This window comes from Lacerta agilis, chromosome 2 (genome assembly GCF_009819535.1).
Source record: "Lacerta agilis isolate rLacAgi1 chromosome 2, rLacAgi1.pri, whole genome shotgun sequence".
NCBI lineage: Eukaryota > Metazoa > Chordata > Lepidosauria > Squamata > Lacertidae > Lacerta > Lacerta agilis.
This window is the reverse complement of record NC_046313.1, coordinates 14,599,136-14,623,197: the sequence shown is the minus strand read 5'-3', so window position 1 is coordinate 14,623,197 and position 24,062 is coordinate 14,599,136. Positions and strand designations below refer to the sequence as shown.

Here is a 24,062-nt window from a genome sequence, read left to right as displayed (position 1 = left end):
CAACGCTGCCTTTTGGTGGAAACCAATAGGACTGAGGGTCCAAATACAGCAGCTTAAATGAACCAATAGTAGCTGTTCCTACTGGAACAGAAAGGCAATTACTTTACCCTAATGTGAATACAGGCAATAGTGGTACAGATATAATAACCTTTGAATCAATACACAACAGTGCCAACACATTTTTGTGTGTTGAATATATGCTATATAGTAATTTATGGACCTAATAGGTATCCAAAGCTATTTGCACATAAAAAATATGTATTTTATCAAAGTAATTGTTGAACTGAAATACAATTAAGAAGTATATTAATAGTGAAATGATTATTAAGCTCTAATTTAAAATGATTTTTTATTCATTTCAAAGTTAATTATGCAAACACATTGGCATTGGGCAATAACAAATGTTTCTTCAGAAACACAATTTACAAAGACTCATAATCTAGTCTCTAGAAACTTGCTATAACATGAAAGCACGTGGGTGGCTTGGAAGATGGCGGATGGCAGAGGAGACGCTAATCGTTCCTAGCGCTATTGGTAAGATAAGGGAATGTTGTGGCAAGCCAGGATTTCCCTGGTCTTTTATCCTTTTACTCATTGAACACCGTGCCCTTGCAAGATGCAGTAAGATATTTAATTGGTCTTTAAAGTATTTTAAAACCTCGTTAAACCCTTACTGAACTCTGGGTCATGGGCCGTGGCAAGCGTCCAAGAGATTCAGATGAGGAAATTTCTTCCCCGAGGTTCAAACAGTGGAAGATAGACTCACAGGTTCCAAAACGGGATAATTTGTACGAGGCCTATAGCTATGTGGTGGAAACCCACAACCAGTTTAATCCACTAATTGATTTTACAACTACAGCAGTAGTGGATGATATAGTTAACACTGATGAGAACGATAAGGATAAAGAAGATAGACCCACCTTGAAGGAGATGCCTGAGGCTGAATTGGGAGATGATTTGGGCCTGGAACAGCTTCACTTAATAATTAAGACTTTACCGTGTATTTTTAAAAGCACAGCTGGACAAGCTCCAACGTAAGCTTGATAACTCTGAGTCACAGCTAATACACTCTATGGAAGTGAATGAATTAAAGTGACAGCAGCCCTCACCCACTAGTAAACTCAGAAGCGATAAGTGTAAAGATTACGCTAAATCCTCACTTAACCAACACTCTTTAATCTTGCAGCCTAACAAAATTTGTTTAGCCATAGAGGGCAGGGCGTCAAGGTGGAGTAATTTGAGAGAAGCCAAAGGATTCCTAAGTGAGCTCCTCCATATCGGGTATCGCAAATAGATCTCAAAGCTGTACTCCCCTTAAACTACCATTATAACACCCGAAGATTTTTGCTGAGATTTCAGTCCCCAAAAATACCTACCATCCTGACCAGGCGGAAAAACTACCTGGCAAGCTGGGGCATTAGTCCAATGAGAATATTCATCGATACCAGGATCAAACCTCTTTTAAACAACAGACTATCTAAAGATCTCTGCTCATTAGCTAAACTTGAGGTAGCTCGAACTATCAAGTTACCTACCTCGGAAGATTGTTCTCTATCCCAGTTTAAGATCTCTAATTTACCTATTCCGGTAGCGGTGAAGACTGATCATAATGACAGTTCTATGGCATGCCCAGAGGAGAAGGATCTTATTTCTTCATTTGGGGACCTACCAGCACCAGAACAACAGGAAATTATGGAGAGACTCGAAATACTCAAGCAACAGCTTATACCTCGACTACATAAAAGATCGCCAATGAAAAGTGACCACGACAATCCCTCCAGTCAATCCACACTGAGAGCCAGTGTGGTGTAGTGGTTAGGAGCGGTAGACTCATAATCTGGGGAACCGGGTTCGTGTCTCCACTCCTCCACATGCAGCTGCTGGGTGACCTTGGGCTAGTCACACTTCTTTGAAGTCTCTCAGCCCCACTCACCTCACAGAGTGTTTGTTGTGGGGGAGAAGGGAAAGGAGAATGTTAGCTGCTTTGAGACTCCTTCGGGTAGTGAAAAGCGGGATATCAAATCCAAACTCTCCACCTCAATGTATACCGACACGAAGAAATTGTCATCTCAATTGCCCATACTGACTAAAGAGGCTGCAATAACGGATGTTAAAATGGACTGGCAAGTGGTAGCTCCTGCCCACTTACTACAAGAGAACCCTCCATCCCCGTTATTAATAGATCTGCATTCTGCAGATAAAATGCAGAACACTTCCTGCTCTAATAAACTGTTGCCTTCCTATTCTTCTATGCCAGACTTGGAGTCCACTTATAGTGAACAGTCAGGAAATGATGTACACTCACCTCCTGCTTGCCAGACCCCTTCGGCAGAACAACGTATACCAACAAGCCTCACGCTTCAACAAACATCTGAGATGGAACCACTAATACCAAGTGGCAGTCCATCTCTGATTGAAGATCCTGCTGGGTGCATAAACCAAATAATACCAAATAGCATGCCCCTAAAAGCGGCTGGCGCTCTTGATACTACAAGAGTCACTATAACATCCCCTAAAACCCGACAGTTGGGACCAGTGCCAATGAGCGTACCAAACCACCAAGAAATCGCTCCCTTGATATACCAGGGAAGAAGGATTCGAACTTGCCTGCAACTGTGCATCGCATAGAAGGACCCTTTACCACACCAGCTAATCACTCATCTCAGAATCAGGAACATATGAGGACCTTGGCTGTGTCATTTCATCAAAGCAAAATAACGGAATATTTTCTTGGGTCCTCCCACGACCCTAATTGCAATGTTCAGTTCCCTAAATGACAGCTAATTGGTCGATGTAGAAAGCCACCCCTATCGGTCCTATGTTGGAATATAGCTCGAATGGGAGCTAACTAGGAAGCTTTGACTAAATCTAATTGGTGGGTTGACCCTGGCCCTGCTATCCCTGACCTGGAGCTTATGTCGGGGCAAATCTCTAAGGACACTAGAGTGAATGAGGCTGGTGTTCTTCTTATCCAACTGGCTATACATTTAAATCTGGTACCACTGAATGGCAGATGTCCCTCAGATGTACCGGGAGAATTCACTCACCTAGGCACGAAATCTAATAGTGTACTAGATTACCTCCTGATTTCGAAGGAATAACTGTCGAGCAGCATCTCCTTTAAGGTGGACAATATGACAACCAGTGACCACCTACCGTTAGTTTCCCCATTCTCGTTAGACTGGCAGTACATCATGCCCAGTCACCCAGTCCGGATAGAATCTAATGCATTGAATGTAGTGAGAGAATTCAGCTGGACCAAGGTTCATGAGCGGATAGATGTGGACCTTTATCAAAAGGAGATTAGTGTCCAACTAAGAGATACTCCATATGATTCCCATGATCCCTGTAAGACATTAGATGTATTTAATCAATTTTCAGCAGAGCTAATGGCCTTTTTTACGTTGTCTCCCCAGGTGGTTAAGACCACTCAGCAAAACGCTGGTGCCCCTTGGTATGATACTCAGTGTAGACAGGCCAGAGCTCTTCTGCGCTCAATTTACAAGGATTATAGGATGTCAGGAGCTACCAACCTGCCAACTGCATACATTCAAGCCAAAACTGCTTATAAGGAGACCCAGTTAAAAGCTAAACATAGCTGGCAAAAAAAACCCGCTGGTTGGCTTTAATTAAAGCTTCTAAATCGCACAATTCGCATGAATTCTGGTTGGTAATCAATAGAAGATCGAGACAATATCCCCCAGCTATTCTCCCTGCTCCCATTTGGGAACAGTTTCTGAGAAAATGCTTTTCGCAAACGGATCCCGGCTGAGGCCATTAGGTCACAACCTGATTGGTGGGCTGAAATACTGGCCAAAGTATTTGATGCTATAAATTCCACTGGCCTCATTCCTAGTTCTTGGAAGGAGGCTATTATTATCCCAATCCATAAAAAGGCAACATCTGCGTTTGGCAATATTGTATATCGTCCCCCTATCTCTTTAACTTTATATATATATCGTCCCCCTATCTCTTTAACTTTATATATAAGTGAATATCAGAAAACCTCTAGCTGAGTCATCTGCCAATATCCATGCCCCTCGCCTTGCGGATTATAGATGTCCACTACTATTATATGCTGATGATGCAGTAACTTTATCCTACTCTCGAGTTGGTTTAAATAGAGCACTGAAGATTTTTGCTTCATACTGCCGATCCAATCAGCTAGTTATTAATTTCCAGAAGCCCGAAACAATACACTTGGAAGCTAGATGGAGTGGCTGCAGAACAAGTCACTAAGTTCCAATATTTAGGCATATTTTCCCAACAAAACATGAGGTGGACAGCGCAGATTCAGTACCTTCTCAGTAAGGCTAAATCCCTGGTGTATGCATCAATTCTACTTCACAGATGGTGCCCTGCATGTACCTTCAGGGCTGATGATCTATAAGTCGAGAATAGTAAACACGCTAAGTTATGCAGCACCACTATGGGCTGCTCTGGCAAATCTCTCCTCGCTTGAATCCCTACAAATTGAGGATGCCTTCCTTGGAGTCGCTCCTGTGGAAGCGTGTTTTTATCTATTGGTTGACACTCTGGCACAGACTGCCTGAATATTATCTGGCCCAATGCTTATGGCGCAATGAGTTCATGAGCCCTTGAGCTAGTAAGATTCACGCCAAACTTTTGCTTATTGGAATTTTGCCCTTAGAGATTCTGAATCAAGATCTAAGTATAGCAAAAAAAAGACCATCTCCCAAAGATTGGATGATATTGAGCTGCAGCGCAATATTATGCTGGGCGGGGGGACATGCTCACCAAGATCTCTGGGCACTGTACCCTCACTTTAAACACCTGCCTATCTATCAACTCTTTCTATTGCTAGTCACCGTTTCGCTTTTATTAAAGCATGGTTTAATGTCTTCCTTTCAAACAGGTAGGTAGCCGTGTTGGTCTGCCATAGTAAAACAAAATAAAAAATTATTTCCAGTAGCACCTTAGAGACCAACTCAGTTTGTTCTTGGTATGAGCTTTCGTGTGCATGCACACTTCTTCAGATACACTGAGACGGTAGCTGAAGAAGTTTTATTTGTTTATTTATTTGTTTTGTTTTGTTTTCCCTTCAAACGTTCTTTTTCACAGATTTTCTGGGGGCCACGTTTCAGTCTTATGTGCCTGTGATAACCGCTTGATTGAATCCTTGCACCATATAGTGGTTGTCTGCCCCTTGTATTCTGATGCCCGAAAGACTTTACTACTTCCATTAATTCAAAAATTACTGGGGTATTTGGAAGAGACTTACCTTGCTCTTCTGTTGCAAGATACAGACCCGATTGTAACTTTACATATGGCAAAATTTCTGACCTCAGTCCTGACACTTAGGAAACACAATGGTTTGCTATATACAGTTTGAAATTTTAATTTAACTTTTATCATATTCTACTTAGCTGAGTATTTTTTTAAGCTATTTTATTGGTAGTAATTGTAAACCAGTCTGTGATGTTCTGTTTCTGTTTTTGGTTGTTATGTTTATGGGCTTAAAGCCAAAATAAAATGAGTTGAGATGAAATAACAATAGGTGTAAAGATATGATGCAAACTACAAATAATTAAAAGTAGCAAATTGTAGGCACCCTATATATAGAAATGAGCAAACCAGCGATATTGTAGGGAGCAGGCGAGGCCCATTACTTACATCATAGGAGCCTACAAAACACAACACAATACAATTTATTTATTGCATTAGCCATATGGCCATAGCACTTAGTGAGAGACCAGACAGTGACCTGTCACGATAAAACATAGAATACAACAAATGCAGTTACAGATAAAACAATGAGTATAAAATCATGCTAGGTAATACAGATGAAGTGAGGAGCAATAACGGCATGTCGGCTGTGTCTATGTCGGAAGTTACATAGGGCTAGGGCTGAGGCAAGTTAGCCAAGAAGGTGGCCCTGAGTTTCAAGGCCTGTAATATGTAGATGGCCACTCCACGTGAAATCAGTGGGTTGGCATCTGCCAGTAAATATTTCATACGGTCATCGTCCCGGACGATGATCGGTGGGATTAAAAGGAAAAGCCTGGGTCTTACTGTGACATATATTGGGCAGTAGAAGAAAAAATGAATAAAGTCCTCTATCTTTCCCTTGTTGCATGGGCAGAGGCGAAGGTCCAGAGGAGTATTGGAAAATACACCCTGTAAGAATGCTGTGGGGATGGCATGAAGGTTAGAGAAGGGTGGTGACTGGAAGAAGGAGGGTGTGGGGCCAGGATAGTGGTGGGTAGGTTAGGATAGGTTAGGACACGTTGAAGATGTGTATATGATGCTGAAAGAAAGAGTTTACACTGTTATGAAACTAAGCTTATAAACCATTACTGAAACCGTTATGTTCTGAAAGAAATAAAGACTTCTTATTGTTGAGCTAAGAGAATATCGTCATTCATTTGGTCCAGCGAGTTATATATGCTCATGAGGAGGTGAACTCAGGGAAAGGACAAAACTGACCTGCTGGGTGATAGTTTGTGTCTTGGAGTTCCCTCAGGAGGGGCTAGCGGGCGGAAACCCTGGTATTGCCACAGAGTTGCTAACAGGGCTTAGCTAACTGATATAGTGAGGGATCTAATGAAAGAGAGACCCCGAACTGTAGTCAAAGAAGAGTTTAACCCCTGAAGCCCAGAACAGAAGATATAACCGGCCACGGCCGCTGGACAGGAAAACTCCCGTTACTAAGAGATTCCCAGATTATTAATAAAAGGGAATTGAAATAACAGACGGACCTCAGAGGGACAGGTGGGGTGGATTGAAATTTGACCCAGAACACCTGATTAGAAATTCACTTAGTAACAAGGGGAGAGTATGAAGTGGAGGTTCATCGCACGGTCATCATCCCGGACGATGATCGGCGGGATTAAAAGGAAAAGCCTGGGTCTTACTGTGACATATATTGGGCAGTAGAAGAAAAAATTAATAAAGTCCTCTATCTTTCCCTTGTTGCATGGGCAGAGTCGAAGGTCCAGAGGAGTATTGGAAAATACACCCTGGAAGAATGCTGTGGGGATGGCATGAAATTGGGCTAGTGTGAAGGCCCTTCTTAGCATAGGATTTATCAGGTCACTCAAATAGTGGGCCAGGGATCTAACTACCTACATGCGAGGTAACCATGTGGAGAGTCTGGCCGCGTCAGATAGGTCTAGGTCAAGGGCTGTGTCTCTAGCAAGAATTCAGTCGCGAATTTTGTCTTTGTCCCATGAGGATAGGGTGGCGAAGTAATGTAGGGAGTAGCGATTGCAGATGATCTCCATGCCCCTTGACCAGGTGTTACTGCTGATAAAGGCTAAGAAGGCTTGTTTAGCTAATAGAGAGTTTGGAGTTTCAGCAAGCGATTTGTAGTAGGTAATCATCCTGATATGGGCTCTTGCTACGATGGATGGTAGGCCCAGTTCCATTCTCAGTTGGGCCACCCTTGTCCCATTGAGGAGGCCCAAGATCTTTCTTGCCAGAAGGTTTTGGAGAGACTCCTGTCATTGGATGATATTCAGGTTCCATCCCCATATTTCCACCCCATATAGCAGCATTGGGGGTATTTTACTGAGGTAGATCTTTCTGATTGGCACTACCAACTGCCCACCTTTTGCGAAGAAGAACGTAACCAAAGCACCCACGGTTCAGCGAGAGGCCTAAATGGTCGACCTACACAACACAAAACACTGTTGCTGTATGTAGATTTTATTTTATTTGTTTTTTTTATCTTACATTTTGGAAATGTACATCCAGTTTTTTCCGTTAAATTTTTTGGGGGGCCCCAAGACAGTGGGGCCCTAAGCTGTAGTTTGTTTAGCTTATACAGTGGTACCTCGAGTTACAAACGCCTCAGGTTACAAACTCTTCAGTTTACAAACTCCACTAACCTGGAAGAGTTACCTTGAGTTGAGAACTTTTCTCCAGGATGATAACGGAAATTGTGTGCTGGCGGCACAGTGGCAGCAAGAGGCCCCATTAGCGAAAGCACACCTCAGGATAGGAACCGTTTCAGGTTAAGAACAGACCGCCGGAACGAATTAAGTTCATAACTAGAGGTACCACTGTACATAAATCCAGCACTGATCCTGCTACATGGCCCAGTTATTCTGAAAGGATCGCTGTATGCCTATTGTTAAGTTGTGGGTGGACACAGCAGACGACATAGTGATTTCCAAACAGCTCTTGTTTATTCTCAGGCTGGAACAGAAGTGAGCTGAAGGGCTCAGGAACCTGTTTACATAGAACTCAGCTACAAAGCAACAGTAACAACTTTCTGTAGTTACCCAATCCCTGAATGTCACTTTCAATCCCTCATTTGCATGTGCGGACCTGAGTGAAAACTGCAGCAGAATGAACTATATAGACACACCCCTAGTGGCCTAGGGTGAGAACTTCAATACATAACACCTATATTCTAATCTTCCGCACTGGCTAGGGAGATTTATAATTAACCTAAAGTAGGTAATAAAAACCATCAGCTGCCCATGTCTCTCCTGCCACAGAGAGACCAAAAGAACAGCCAGAGCCAATAAAAATGAAGCATTTGCAGGGCAGGACTGTGCTGCTCAAGTCTGCAGCTGTTTGAGACAAAAAAACAAACCCACAAGTGAAGCAAATATATCACTGAAGACTAGTTTCAACTCAGAGGGAGCCAATCCTTCCACCCCAACATTTCTCAGTGCGGTTTTGGTGTGAAAGATTTCTGCCATGTGAAAAAGGTTTCCCCTTATATTTAGGGAAAGCCTGTAACAAATTTAAACCAACATTCGCATTGGGTTACTACAGGACCGCCAGGCCCAGATTTAGGTTTGATTAGGCCCTAAGCTGCTGAAGGTAATGGGACGCTTTATATGTCCAGCTGTCCTTTGTCAACAACAAATTTCGTCCGTGTGTTGAATATATGCTATATGGTAATTTATGGACCTAATAGGTATCTAAAGTCATGTGCACATAACAAAATAGGAGCCAACACAACACAAAACACAGTTGCTGTATGTATGTTTTGTTTTATTTGTTTTTTATCTTATATTTTGGAAATGTACATCCAGTTTTGTTTCCTTCAAAAAAATTTGGGGCCCCTAAGAGAGTGGTGGGCCCCTAAGCTATAGCTTGTTTAGCTTATACATAAATCTGGCACTTAGGACCGCAGAGTACACTGCTGCAATAAAGTGTTAGAATACCCCCCAAATGAGATTATTTCCCTCTTAATGACAGCAAATACAGTTTTTAAGTTCCCTCTGACAGGGGCAAGATTACGAGTGTGTGCACACACAAGGATATCGGTGACAAGGTTATGTGTGTCTGAGAGAGAGAAAGAGTGAGTGAGTTTAGTTTATGAACAATATTCCTCTCCACTCTTTGAGATCTCTCAGCCAGAGTAGTCATTGCCAATGGCTCTGGCAGCTGCACCTTTCACATATATCAAGCTATTCCTAGAACCTGGTGGCTTCATTTTAAGTGGCTGGTTATTTAGGGCAGGAAGTTTCCGATAAAAACAAGCCTCACCTTCGAGACTCTGCGACTGACTTTCTCTTCTCCTCCGGCTTTGCTGTTTTCTGCCCTCTTGCTAACATGGAAGCATCATGCCTAGTTGTCCTGCTCAGGTTATGCGTCCAGATATTAGCCCTCCCTGCTTACTTGCTATGGTACCTGGGTATCTGGGACCCCATTTGTAAGAAGGTATTCCCCCACGTCTTGGCTGTGTTGAGCTCAATTTATAGTAAGAGGATGTATGACAAGAAAAAGGAAATGTTCAGCAACCTGAAGGACTTTTCCAGTCCCACGGGGGCCCTCACACTTTTGGAGATTGGCACAGGAACCGGCACCAACTTTCAGTTCTACCCTGCAGGATGCAAAATCATATGCAATGATGTGAACCCCAACTTCCAGAAGTTTATTGACAAGAGCCTGGCTGAAAATCCACATGTGCAGGTGGAAGGCTTTTTGGTGGCTCCAGCTGAGGACATGCACCAGGTACCAGCTGCATCGGTGGATGTGGTGGTTTCAACGGTGGTGCTATGCTCTGTGAAGAGCCAGGAGCAAGTTATGAAAGAAGTTCTACGAGTGCTGAGACCAGTAAGTAGCTCACCATGGGAAGAACAAGGACAATTCATTAACTACACTGTGTTCTTGGGTGTTAATCAATTCTACATCTGAGCTGTTTACATTCTCACAAATGGCAAATGTTGGGATCACTCCCTTGCTTTTCTCCCTAACTACACTTAGGAAGAAACAATCCCACACACTGTGTTATTGATGGCACCTTTGACATATCTAGACATGACTCTTATTATTTTCTGTTGTTGTGCACTTTTGAAAGACCAAAGCGAATTTTTAAACGGTGCCCCACTTTAAAGACCTGGATTCATATCTAACAATCTGTACTGATATACAAGAAAGAATGATATATGATATATTAATTTTGCTATACATATTGGTTTAGTGGTTAAGGAAAACAGAAATGAAATGGTTTTTTTTTTAATAAGAATTTATTGGCATTTTTCATAACACAACATAAACCCCACCCACACCAACATATATAACACAAATACAAACATAGCCAGGATTTTTCTTCTTACTTATATCCATAAAAAAAAAAAAATTCTTGTTTCGAATCTTGACACATGACTTCCCCTGCCTATTCACCTTCGGTTTTAAATCCATAATCTTCTTTTTTTATAACAACTTTTCTCTAAAAATTAACTTTAGTTAAAAATAAAACAATCATCTTAATCATCTTACTTTATCATAAATCTTAACAAAATATTCTCAGAAAATCTAAACTTATTTCTTCTGTCCTTTATCATGCTGCTATTAACATAAAATCTCAATATCTCCTTACTTATTCACAATAAACTTGTAATTAACAACCTTCACCCTCCGATTTCAGATACCATAACAGACCATTTAGATTTTACATTTAATGCTTCACCCCACACCCCCTCTGTCCATTGTCTTTCTCTGTCTTTCGCCGGAGCCAATCTTCCATTTATCTTCTTTTCCCAATTGTCCACAGATCCAGACAACATTAGCCACAAACCTTGCATCGAGCATCAGGATACTCATCACTTCTTTTCTGGGCTCCTCCGATTCTTTATACCATACTTCTTCTTCTTGTAGATATCTTAATTCCATGTCCCTTGCCCCCGAGCTCCCACCATGGGGACTGGATATTGCAAATTTTACCGTTCCGGGGCTGCCACCCCCAAAGAACGGGTCTTTTTCCCGGAGTCGCCCAGCCATTTCAGACCATCCTTCAAGCATCCCTTCTAACTCTTTGCCAAGGTTTTCTTCCATTGTGTAAAACTTTTGAAAAGCCTCCTCTGTGGAAAGTAATTTTTTTTATTTATTATCCCACTCAAGACTTTCAATTTCCGATTAAGCAGTTCCAGTTTCAAGACAGTAAGCATTTCTTTATCCGTTAGTCCAGAGTTCAAAACAAGTTCAAACCCAAAGTGCAGCATGTTGGGGGAAGGGGTGAGTGTCAAATTTCAGTTCCTGTCTCTTCCTTCCTTTGTTTCAATTGTTTCCCACGTCAGTGTTGATTTAAGCCAGGATCTGTCCAGGTCTTGTGCCCCACTTCGTGCCCCGACTGGGCCAGGCGATAAGACTGGAACACCTACAGCTTAATCAGGATATCTGGACTCAGGACTGTCTGTCATGAGCACCCTCACTTCCTCAGAGGTCGAATAAAGCGCTGGCTATATTAACTTGAAACAGTTCTTCTTTATTTTTCTACAAGCTACAATATATACATAACTATACAGCTTGTGTGGCTAAGTTTTCTTCCACACATCTTATCTCCAGAACGAACCCTGTCTAACACACACAGTGAAGGTCACATTCCGTCTGGCAGAGAGAAGTTAATTAAGAGATCAAAGACTCAGTTCCCTCCCCCTTCTCTCAGACCATAAGTCACACGATTCTCACAAAGGGAGGGGGTGAAATACTAACAGTCAGTCCAAATTTTCCATCGCCATTTTTCTGAAGCCAGAGCGTAAAGACCAAAACTTTTAAACGGAGATATTTTCTACCCACTTAATCCCCAGAGGGAAATCTCAGCAGTCTCAGTCTTCAAATTTCAAACACTTTGTATCCATTATTGTAGCAGCAGTCACTTAAACTGGTTATTTTCTTTCTTTCTCCCTAAGGGAAAGAGGCAGGCTCCCTTTCCTCTTTCCCCGGATCGTTGCAGAAATATAAAAGTCAATCAAATACTCACAACCACCGGGTTCTTTTAAATCGTTAAAGACAGGTAGAACTTAGACGCTCATCACGGGATTTGTCGCCGCATTTACATCCCGGTTGGGGCATGTCCCCTATAGCCCGGCTCCGTTGTCCCTTCACCCCCACTCCCCCTTTACAGGGGGAGCGAGGGAAGGGTTCGGAGCCACAGCGGGCTCAGCCGGGGAGCCCAGGGTGCGGGACGCTCTTCCCGCACCCCACCGGAGCCCCGCTTTGCGGTAGCGGGGCTCCAACCCCCGGGATGGACTGGGCGCAGCCCACGACCACCCGCAATGGCGTCGCCACCGGAAGTTTAGAAATGAAATGGTTTAATGAATTAACCTGAGAGGACGACAAGTAGGAGTCTAAAAAGTCTAGAATATGGATAGGAATGGGAGTTGAATGTATGTATATGGTCTGTCTGGTTTGATTTATTAGTTTTGTTTTTTTGTTTGATACAGTGTTTGTTAGAAGTAATGAGTGGTTTCTGATTTGCTTTGTTGTCTTTTGCTATGTTTTATTTGCTTGTTTTTGATGTTTTGATATAATTTTCAATAAAGATTTTTTTTTAATTAAAAGAAAATGGAAAAGGGATAGCTCCCCTTTACAACTGATCTCTATGGATCCATACTGAGTTTTTGTCCTTCTCAGCATTGGCCTGCAGCTCTCAAAGGGTTTACTAAGCATGACTGCAACCTTGGGCCAAAAAGGTTAGTTAGTTACCCCGACTCATAATCCTAAAAGCACCCAAAATAAATAAACGTTGGAATTTTGAACAGTTTACATACCAGTTCACAGTATACCGGTAAAATAGAGTGTGTCTGTGTGCCACTGCTTGTGATCGATTTTATGGGGAGGGGCATACCTGGCTCCCCCAATATTTTATTCAAGTTGGCACTCCTGCTCTAAACTGAGCAAATGTTCATAAAAATGGCGATTGAAGTTCAAAGTAATAAAGTGTAAAGTGATTTGGGGGTGACAAATAAAATAAAAAATCATGTATAACCTCATGAAGTCTGAATTGGTGGTAAGTGACCAGGGATGAGACTTTGCAGCCATAGCAGATAGCTTGATGAAGATGTTGACCCAGCTTGTAGCAGCTGTGAGAAAAGGCAAATGATGGGGATGTGTAATATTATGCACAGAATGGAGAAAGCAGACAGAGAAATCATAGAATTGTAGAATTAGAAGGGAGCCTGAGTATCATCTAGTTGAACCCCCTACAAGGCAGGAATATCAGCTGTCCCATACAGGAATCGAACCTGCAACCTTGGCATTCTCAGCACCACGCTCTAACTAACTGAGCTCTCCGTGTTACTCTCATAAGACTAGAACCCCAAAGCCATCCAATGCAGTTGAATGCTGGAAGATTCGGGACAGAAAAGGAAGTCCTTCTTTACACAGTGCTGAGTTAAAGGATGGAATCTTCTGCCACAAGAGGGAGTGCTGGCCACTGATTTGGCTGGTTTAAAAAGATTAGACAAATTCAGGGAAGATCAGGCTATCAACACCATTGTGGCTAGTAGTCAAATGTTCTGATGCCACTGTCAAAGGCAGAACGCTAAGCTCTGCAGGTGGAGACAGTATTGTTGCACTCAGGTTATGCTTGTGGGCTTCCCAGAAGCATCTGTTCTTCTGACATATGTTCTATTCTTTGCCTACTCTGATATAAAGTGGGTAGATGTTCTATTATTTTTTTTTATCAAACACCAAGCATGTGGGTAAAGGGAGCTGGCGCTGCCCCACTTAACTTCATTGTTTTAAGCAATTTTCTCCCCATCTTACCAGTATCAGGTCTGAGTTGGCAGAAAAGAAATTGAAAACTTTTGAGATGAGGTAGGAAAGGGGCAGAATCTTACTCTCCTCACCCTTACACTCCATTTCGTGTGAAAAAAGGCAGAGAGAGAGAGAGAGACTTTATATGTGAATTGTGCAGAAAGTAAAGACATAGGGCTCGCCTGTTACATCTGGTTGGGTTGAACTTTTATCCAACTACAAGTGAGGCACTCAAACTATATCCTTGTTCTTCTGGTGTGTGGCAATTATTCTGTCTGTGGTGTTTCTTCCTTGGTTTGCTTGAACTTTAAAGCCAGCGGAAAGAGTCAACATCTAGAGCAACATTTTCCTCTGGTTTTTCTGGAGGACTGTGTTACAGTTTAAAGCTGCTGTAGAACCATGTGTGTTTGTAATGTAGCTGCGCCCATATCATCATCCGAATCCATGATAGAATTCAGGGGGACAGTGGCTGTTGCCATGAAAAGTTAACAGCACTCTGACACCATAGCGCTGATTGTGCAAAGGAATATCTGAGGAAATCCAGAGGAGAATAGAAAGTAACTTATATGCATCCATTTCTGTTTCTCCAGGGTGGCGCTTACTTCTTCCTAGAACACGTTGCAGGTGCTCCTTCCAGTTGGAGTCTCTTCTGGCAGCAGATCTATGATCCAATTTGGAAATATCTATTTGATGGGTGCCACTTGACCAGAGAAACCTGGAAGAACCTGGAAAAAGCTGGCTTCTCAGAGCTGAAGCTACGGCACATACTTGCCCCTTTAATATTCAACCTTATTAAGCCGCATATCATAGGTTATGCTGTAAAGTAGCTTGGAAATAAATTACTGAACAAGATCTCCATGCAGGTGTCTCTGGGTTGGGGTGTAGAACCTAATCGTGAGAATTATAGGACAGGCCATCACTATGTCACCTAAGGCCTGTGAACCTCTTGCACAAGCTGTAAGTGGACACAAACACATGTATGTTATTGTCAATCCATTTTTAATTTCCATTTGACAGACTGTCCAGCTACCTTCACTTTCCACATTCCAGCTGCTCCCATGCAGATGTGAACGTTGCCCTCATTCACTTCCAAATGAGGATGCATGAAATACCATGACTATTTTCCCTGGAAGCATCTGATTCCCATGGAGGTTGGAATATCAGCCATTGTCGATTACCTTAAACAGAATTTCTTTTTAATTTGGAAGATGATTGAGAGGTTCTGATCTCAGGTACAGAGCCGTCTCATCCATTGGGGCTGGTGGCGCGGCGCGCCAGGGCGCAATGGCCTGGAGGGTGCCTCCGTCCTCCAGCCCCGCTGGCAGCGCCTGCCGGCAGCGCCCTCTGACTCCCGGCAAGGGAGCTAGCCGGCCACACCACGCCCTCTGGCTGCCCAGCAGAGCACAGGAGCACAGCTCTGCGCGCCCTTCCAGCGCTTCCGGGACGGGAGGCGAGGGCGGCCGGCTCGCGCTCCCGCGCGCAGCCGGGTAGCTTGCGCTCCGCGCGCAGCCGGCCGCCCACCCGATGGAGCACAAGCTGCCCAGCCGCGCCGCCCGGAAGCGCTGGAAGGGCGCGCAGAGCCCCGTGCTGCTCCAGCGCCACGCCCCTCATCCCCCGCTCACCCACCCCCTCCCAAGGGGCGGCAAGCGCGGGAGGGGGGCGGCGGAGAGGCGGCATGGCGGGGGCGCCGGAGGGATAGCCGCGCCAGGGCGGCAGATCCCCTTAAGACGGCTCTGCTCAGGTATTGGCAGTGTGGTGCTCACAGGCACACACCTGCTAACAGAGGCCTTTCCTGAAACCCACGGAGTCCCATCCCTGCATTTAAAGCACCCTTTAACTGCAGCCGGTATAACAGGTTGTGGAGTGTGCCCACAACAGCTTATCAGGTTTGCTAATGTGCCCTCAGGCTCAGTGGCAGAGCATGGTATGTGCGCGCCTGTGGCCGTGTGGAGGGGGTAGGTGGGTAGGTGGGATGGAGGGAAACAGGTGAGGTATGTACAGTATTCCTCGTGGCATCCGGGTCACCCAGGAGTTCGCTGCTGCAGACATGAGAAGAGTCGTTCTGTTGTCTGCAGAGGTCACTTCCTGGTTCACATGGAGAAGTCGTCTTCAACAGAGTCCACTGATGAAAGCACACAGCTGTTTTGAGGCAGCAACTGGTGTTAAAATTTTGCGCCCAGGGAAACCACCCCAATCAACGCCACTTCACAGCTCAGACTTAGAAAGTTTGGTGACACCCCAGGGGCGTCTTTCCCGTTGGGCTGAGTGGCGCCCTACACCAGAGTGCCCGCCCAGCAGGGGCGCATTGAGGAGGCACACGGCGGTACCTGAAACGAGGCGGTGGCTGCGGAGCTGCTTCCGTCGAGGGGCAGCGCCCCCATCTGCTTACCTCAGCCCAGCCGCCCAATGCTGCGCTCTCCTCGGGGCGGAGATCGCCATGTCTCCTTGAAGGCGGGGAGGGGCGCTGGGGACCCCGGAGGCGGGAGCAAAGGCGAGGCGGAGGAGAAAGCACTTTCCTCGCTGGAAGCCACTGCGCGGCAGCATTGAGGAGGCACACGGAGCCACCTGTGCGTCTGCCTCGCCCGCTTCGCTCCTTTCCCAGCGGTGGTCCCTGAAGCGAGACGGCAGTGGAGCTGCCTCTTTCGAGTGGCGGTGCCCCCACCCACTTAGCCCAGCCCAACCACCTAACACTGCGTGCTCCTCGGGGCAAAGATTGCCGCGCTTCCGAAAAAGCTGCCTTGAAGGCATGGAGGGGTCCCGGGACCCCGGAGGCGGGAGCGAAGGCGAGGCGGAAGGGAAAGTGCTTTCCCCGCCAGAAGCCTCTGTGCAACAGCAGCCCCCCTCCTGCTTCTTCTCCTTCCTTTCACTGGCTGGCCTTTCCTTTTTATCCCCATGGATAAAAAGCTGCCCCCCCCCAAAAGCAAAAAATAATAATTAAATGGTTATTGAAATGTCACAACCTGAACGACCGTGGCTTGGCCCCCACCCCCCGTTTTGATCCTGGGTACGCCCCTGTTTATTCCCCTCTCACTTTCGTTTTCATTTTGCTCATTTTCTTCTGCCTTGTGCCACCTTCTCTACCTCTTTAATTTGCCTCTTTGTGACTCCTGCCCCCTCATGACACCAACTTGCACAGAATCAAAATGAACAAAAAATGGTGACATCAACTTGCCATTTTATTTTTAAAACCACAAAGCCATTTTCACTCACAGCACAGAAATATTAAAGTTTGCACATTTGCATGAGAATAAGTTTTACTCAAACAAATAGACCTTACCTCTGAGTAGACATGTCTTGGATTTGCCTGTTTAATTAAGGTTTACTCAGTTCTCCTTACCTGAGGAACTAAGTCTCATCTCCCTTTCCTTCCTTCCGTTTTTTGGTCACCTTCTGTGGATGCCTTTCTTTCCCTCTTTCACAATCACCTATCTCTATCTGTCCTCTCTTTATGTCAATTTGCCTTCTGTATAATGTACTGTACAGAAAATAAATCTGAAAATGTTTCAGCATTCTCAGGACTTAACAGAGGCAGCAGTTGTTTGCTGATGTCATAAACCCACTTAATTTGAAGTAAGTCCCATTTAAATGGGCAAATGGTAGCCAGGCAAGTGACCTACTAAGTGAGAGGGTAGGCAAGTAGATGTGTCAATGTGTAAAGCAAGTGTCATTTACACAGAAGAAAATCCTACTGAATTCAAGTGGGTTTACTCTCAAATAAATGGGATTTGGTTTGAACTCTTGCTCCTGAATGAACAAAAGAACTGTTTCAAATGCTGCAATAGGCCTATACACTCAATGAGACTTACACTTGAGTAAACCCACACAATCCTAAGTGCACATATACTTACATGCAAAGCCTCATGATTGACCCCAAGAAGACTTGCTCCCAACATATATTGGAAGGATCAAGGGAACATTTACTTTGGTGTAAGCACCACCATTACAGAACTGAAGAAGCTTCACTGACTGAGTAAACCTGTTCTGACTGCACAGTTGCAGCAATGGCAGCCAGATTCATGCTAGTAACCAGGGTAGGGGTGGGGAATATAAAACCCTCAAGGAGAGGGAACCATTCTGCTTTGGCTTCTTGGTCACCCTTTCCCCCAATGTGATTGCAACTCCAATGACTCTGAGTGGCTGCGCAAAGGAAGAACAAATCTGATGAACGTTACATTACACACACAAGAAGTAGGGTTGCCATACGTCCAGGATTTCCCAGACATGTTCTCTTTTGGGGGCCGGCATGCCCATCCAGGCAGATTTTTGCATTTTACATGAAGTGCCTGGGTTTGGGTTTGTGTGTGTGTGTGTGTATGTGTGTAGGCCATGTGAGTGATCCCTGAAGGAATGAAAGATCCATGTGCGGAGAGGAAGAGGGATGCTGAGGGCAGAAGCATAGCAAGCCCAGGTAGTACCCGGTGCGTAATTTTTTTGTCACACCTCCCCCCCACGCCGCTTTGTCGGGGCGCTGGCAAAGCTGAGCCCTCTAGGGAGCCATGGCTCCCGTCTGTCCCCCTCCCTCCCCCACAGGATGAACCCTGCGCTTGCTCGGTTGGGGGGGGATTTGCTCGTTTAAAAAGCACAGCAAGCAGCTCAATCGGGGCTTGCAGAAGCCTCCCTTCTTGCAGAAGCCTAACTACTGTTGCCTATGCTCTCGTAACCTCAAGGTTAGATTATTGCAATGCATTATACGTAGGGCTGTCTCTGAAGATAGTTTGGAAACTTCCGCTAGTGCAGAATTCAGCGGCCAGGTGGCTCACCGGAGCAAGACTGTTTGAGCATATTGCACCAATCCTGGTCCGACTGCACTGGCTACCAATTAGTTTCCTGGCCCACTTCAAAGTGCTGGTTTTAACCTACAAAGCCTTAAATGGCTCAGGACTGCAAGACCTCAGGGACCACCTTTCCATATGAACCTACACACAGGGGCGTCGCAAGGGGGGGCGGAGGGGGCGGGGGGCCCCGGGCAGCACCCCTGTTGGGGTGACACATCGGGGGGGCCAGCCCCGGCCACTGGGATTTTTTATTTTTTTTAAAAAAAAAATTTAAAAAAAATTAGGTTATTTTCGGCACTGCCGGGGGGGGAGCCGCAGGGGCGGCCAGCGAAGAGGGGTGTCACCCCCCCTCGCTGGCCGCCCCTGCGGCTCCGCCCCAGCAGCGCCGAAAATAGCCCCCCCTTGCAGCGGCGCAGCTCGGCATGGAAGCAAGGGGCGGGCCAGCGAGGTGGCCCATCCCTCTCCCTGCCCTGACTTGCGCTGCGCCAAGGGAGCCCGGGCGGCAGATTTAGGAGTCTTTGCGGCCCGCAAAGACTCCTGAATCCGCCGCCCGGCACCCCTTCTTGCCGCGGCTGCTCCCGCAGGCAGGAGCAGCCGCGGCAAGAAGGGGTGCTGCCGCCGGGCGGAGGCTTCTTCAGGAGTCTTTGCAGCGCACAAAGACTCCTGAATCCGCCGCCCGGCACCCCCGGGGGCGGGGCGTCGCATGCATCATGACGTCATGACGCACGCACGCCCCGCCCCCCAGGGGTGTCTCTTGGCTTCCCGCCCCCGGCAGCCAAGGGGCTAAGAACGCCCCTGCCTACACAGACCCTGAAATCATCTTCTGAGACCCTCCTTGATGTGCCTCCTCCTCGAGAGGTCCAGAGGGTGGCAACATAAGAACGGTCCTTCTCTGCAGTGGCGCCCTATCTGTGGAATGCTCCCCCCCCCCAGAGGTTTGCCTAGGCGCCAGGCAAAAACATTCCTTTGTAACCAGGCCTTTGGTTGATTTGACTGACATCCTATGCCTTTTTAAACGAGGTTATTTTTTTGCCGGGGGCGGGGCGGGTTATTGTGTGGTTGTTTTTATTTTGATTATATATATTGTTGTTTTATATTTTGAGTTTGTTCTGTGAACCACCCTGAGACCTCCAAGTATAGGGTGTGTGTGTGTGTGTGTGTGTGTGTCACAAAAGCCTTTGGGAGGTACAGAGGGCATCAGAGGAGGGAAAGAGGGACAGAGGCAAGTATTGCGTGCTGTACCCCTCACTATCATCATTCAAGGCACCCCAACTTTGAGAGGTATCTCCTGAAGAGCGATCCCGAGAACCGGTACCTGCGCTTTGAGGGCTTCATCGTCACCCCCGGAGAGGATCTGTGTGCCGTTCCAAATGCCTCCAAGGACTTCACAGCCATCCTCAACGAAGTCCAGAGAGTGCTCAGACCAGGGAGTGGGAGGCACAGGAGCCGTCACATTTAATAAAATATTTGAGCCCCGCACCCCAAAATGATGGGCATTGCCATTCAAACGGTGTGTGCCTATAGCGATGAGAAGACATCAGCAAAGGGAGGAAGCTCATGCAGAAGCTAAGGGAGCTTTCAGGTGGTAGCTATTTTCAGGTGGGATCCTGCCCGGCCCGCCCCTTCCAGGAGCGGCCGTTGCTCTCTCTCTCGCGCGCTTGATTTGAACGTGAGGCGACGGTTGGCCGTGGAGGGGGCGGGGGTGAGGAGCCGCACTGCTCACAGCCCTTGGTCGGCAACTGAGGGCCTTGCCCCGGCCCCGTTCTCCGAGATGGTTGGAGAGGTCGTGGTCAACGTCCCTCACCCGTCGGGTTCTTACCAGCTCTTCCTTGGTTCGAAGGCAGAAAGGGTAGAGGCGAGGGTCGCCACCGTGGCCTTCGCCGCCTCCGCCTTCCTGAGGTGACACAGCCGTCGTGGGAGCCGCTTCGTGCATCGCAGTGGCGCCTCCAAGCGGTGCCCCCAGCTTTTCCTCGTTTCCTTCGTCGCTGGGCGAGGGAAAGGTTGGCCATTTCCAACACCTCCTGGAAATGGTGAGGTTAGGGCGTCAAATTACGAATTCATCCGGATTTACGCATTCATCCGGATTTACGCGCCGAGTTACGGACGCGTTAACACGTTGCATTCTGTTTACCAGTGGTTTTTTTTTAATAAGGGTCAATGTATGTTCGAGCAGATTCTAAAACTGCCCCAAGAAGCGGGGATGTAAACCTAAACAAACAATTTCTTCCATATAAAAAGCTCATATTAGCAGAGCCAATTCAGATGCGATGCAAGGAATTCTGATCAGATCTCACCTCCTTGTTCATAAAGTAGCGACAGAGTGATGTCGGGATGTCTTTGTTTTGATAATATATATTGCGGTTTTAAAGGTTGATCTCTTCTGTGAACCGCCCTGAGACCTCCAGGTATAAGGCTGTATATCAATTCAATAAATACTAATAATAATTGCACTTTGGCCAATTCAGGTTGTGCAACAGCAGCTGTTTGCACAGCTCTTACACAACAAACCTGCTTCCCCCCCACCAAAGGTCAGACTTTTGCACAATCATGCACTGGGAAGTGTGGAGTGATGTAACATTTTATATTCCTCCTGTAAACAAATTGGGATCCATCCTTGAGGGGGAAGGGACGACTTGGTGATCTGGAAATAGCCCAAGACACAGGACGCTAAGTCTAAAAGGGAGGTCCAGTCTTTGGGAGAAGAGGCATAAACCTAGTGCTTTCCTGTAAAAAAATTATGCCTAACAACTCAGTCACGCAGTGCTATTCCCTGTTTAGCAAAATTTGTGGCAATCACAGACCAGGCTTAAACTTGAAGCTGATAGGTGTTCGTGGGGCATTTTCATCAGGATCACAACAAGGGGAGGAAACTCCCCCCCCCCCCAAAAAAAAGAGAACACCAATGCAGCCCTGCTATTACGAGTTCCCTCAGGTCCAGTCCAACGAAGTTGATGTTGAAGAATCCTTGTTTCAACACTGGTGATCTTTGCTTCTAACAGCTGTGTTGGCAGTAGAGGGAGCAAGTTAGCTAATGTTTTAATTCTTTTCACAATTCTTTGAATTGGTTCCACTGGCTTCCTTATTTATTTTTAAAATTAAATTTCTATACCACCCTTCATCCAAGGATCACAGGGCAGTTTACAATATAAAGACACAAAAATACCTGTACATAGCACAGTAACAACAACAAAAATCTCCACACAGTTCATATTGCCTAAAATAAATTTAAAAGAGAGATACAGAACTTAATACCATATATCTTTTTTTATCCGATGCTAGTCTAAATAATGTATCCTTGCGAAATACCTGTGCCACAAGATGAACATACTAGGAGCAATAAAGAACCATTGGTTTATTGCATGAAATAAAAGAGGAAGAGAATAAAGGGGCTGATTCGGGCAGCAACATTACAGATATGCAGGCAGCTGTCCATACAGTACATTATAAGTGCAAAACTACCTGAGCCTGAAGTGTGAGAATTTGCCATAGTACCAAAGGTAAGGTGGTGGTTGGTAGACCTGATCTAAATAGAAGCAAGCAGAGTGCAAAATCAGGAATAGTGTTATAAGAATTCTAAGGTCTCAAATACCAGAATATATATTCATAAATGCTCACATATCTAAATATATAAACCATGTGTCTGAAATAGTATAGAAGAGCAATCCTGAAGCCATTTTGACTCTCCCAGTGACCTCAAATATTCCTCTGCAGTTTGAGATTCCTTTTAATATAAAATATGCCCCTCAGTGAACCATGTCAACTGCACAGATGTGATATCTAGAGTAGTAAACTAAAAAGTTCAGATTGGGGCAACTATGCATGTATCCTGCACTGCAAGCCCCTAAGTGCCATGCCACACACTGCAAGCCCATACACCCCACATTGACCCCCACAAAAAAACACTCCACACACAAATAGCCTATACTGAAATCCCTCACATACTCTACTGCACAATGAAATCACCCATAAGTGCTCTTCTGCCTTGAACACAGGAACTCTTCTTTGAAATGCCCTGCCCTGCATCAAGACAGGTGGCAAACATTTTGTGCCAACATGTTTTTGTGTGTTGAATGTATGCTATATGGTAATTTATGGACCTAATCGGTATCCAAAGCCATTTGCACATAACAAAATATGTATTTTATCAGAGTAATTGTTGAACTGAAATACAATTAAGAAGTATATTAATAGTGAAATAATTATTAAGCTCTAACTTAAAATGATTTTTCATTCATTTCAAAGTTAATAATACAAACACATTGGCATTGGGCAATAACAAAAGTTCCTTTAGAAACACAATTTACAAAGACTCATAATCTAGTCTCTAGAAACTTGCTATAACATGAAATAATCATAGGTGTAAATATATGATGCAAACTGCTAATAATTATAAATAGCAGATTGTAGGCACTTTTGTATATAGAAATGAGCAAACCAGTAATATTTTATGGAGCAGGCGGGGCCCATTACTTACATCATAGGAGCCTACACAACACAAAACACTGTTGCTCTATGTAGCTTTTATTTTACCTGTGTTTTTATCTTACATTTTGGAAATGTACATCCAGGGCTTTTTCCTTTAAATTTTTTGGGGCCCCCCAAGAGAGTGGGGCCCTAAGCTATAGCTTGTTTAGCTTATACGTAAATCCAACACTGATCCTGCTACACGGCCCAGTTGTTCTGAAACTATCGACGTATGCCTATATTCTCATCTTCCGCACTGGCAAGGGAGATTTATAATTAACCTAAGGTAGGTAATAAAAACCATCAGGTACCCATGTCTCTCCTGCCACAGAGAGACCAAAAGAACAGCCAGAGCAAATCACAATTATAACAAATAAAGGCTTGACATATCTCGCTTTGCGTGTCATGAGTCTATCTCATATATTAGTTTCAGTTGAATTACTGAAAGAAATGAACCTTTCCACGACATTCTAATTTTTCGAGTTTCACCTGTACTGCTGCAATAAAGTATAGTTTATACGTAAATCTGGCACTTAGGACCACGGAGTACACTGCTGCAATAAAGTGTTAGAATACCCCCAAAATGAGATTATTTCCCTCTTAAAGACAGCAAATACAGTTTTTAAGTTCCTTCTGGCAGGGGCAAGATTACGAGTGTGTGCACACACAAGGATAACGGTGACAAGGTTATGTGTGTGTGAGAGAGAGAAAGAGTGAGTGAGTTTAGTTTATGAACAATATTCCTCTCCACTCTTTGAGGTCTCACAGCCAGTGTAGTCATTGCCAATGGCTCTGGCAGCTGCACCTTTCACATATATCAAGCTATTCCTAGAACCTGGTGGCTTCATTTTAACTGGCTGG

At 45.1% G+C, this 24,062-nt stretch overlaps 1 protein-coding gene across 1 annotated transcript; it reads left to right on the top strand.

The window, feature by feature from the left end:
* Positions 1-9,458: 9,458 nt before the first annotated feature.
* Positions 9,459-14,820, top strand: LOC117040740 (methyltransferase-like protein 7A). The gene is made up of 2 exons (XM_033138710.1): positions 9,459-10,038; positions 14,553-14,820. Exons 1-2 carry the CDS (start codon positions 9,535-9,537, stop codon positions 14,787-14,789), a joined length of 741 nt encoding a protein of 246 aa, XP_032994601.1. The 5' UTR covers positions 9,459-9,534; the 3' UTR covers positions 14,790-14,820.
* Positions 14,821-24,062: the final 9,242 nt, after the last annotated feature.

Coding starts and splice junctions, on each gene's coding strand:
- LOC117040740 (XM_033138710.1), top strand. CDS start 9,535: ATGGAAGCATCATGCCTAGTTGTCCTGCTCAGGTTATGCGTCCAGATA. Junction 10,039..14,552: donor TTCTACGAGTGCTGAGACCA/GTAAGTAGCTCA, acceptor CTGTTTCTCCAG/GGTGGCGCTTACTTCTTCCT.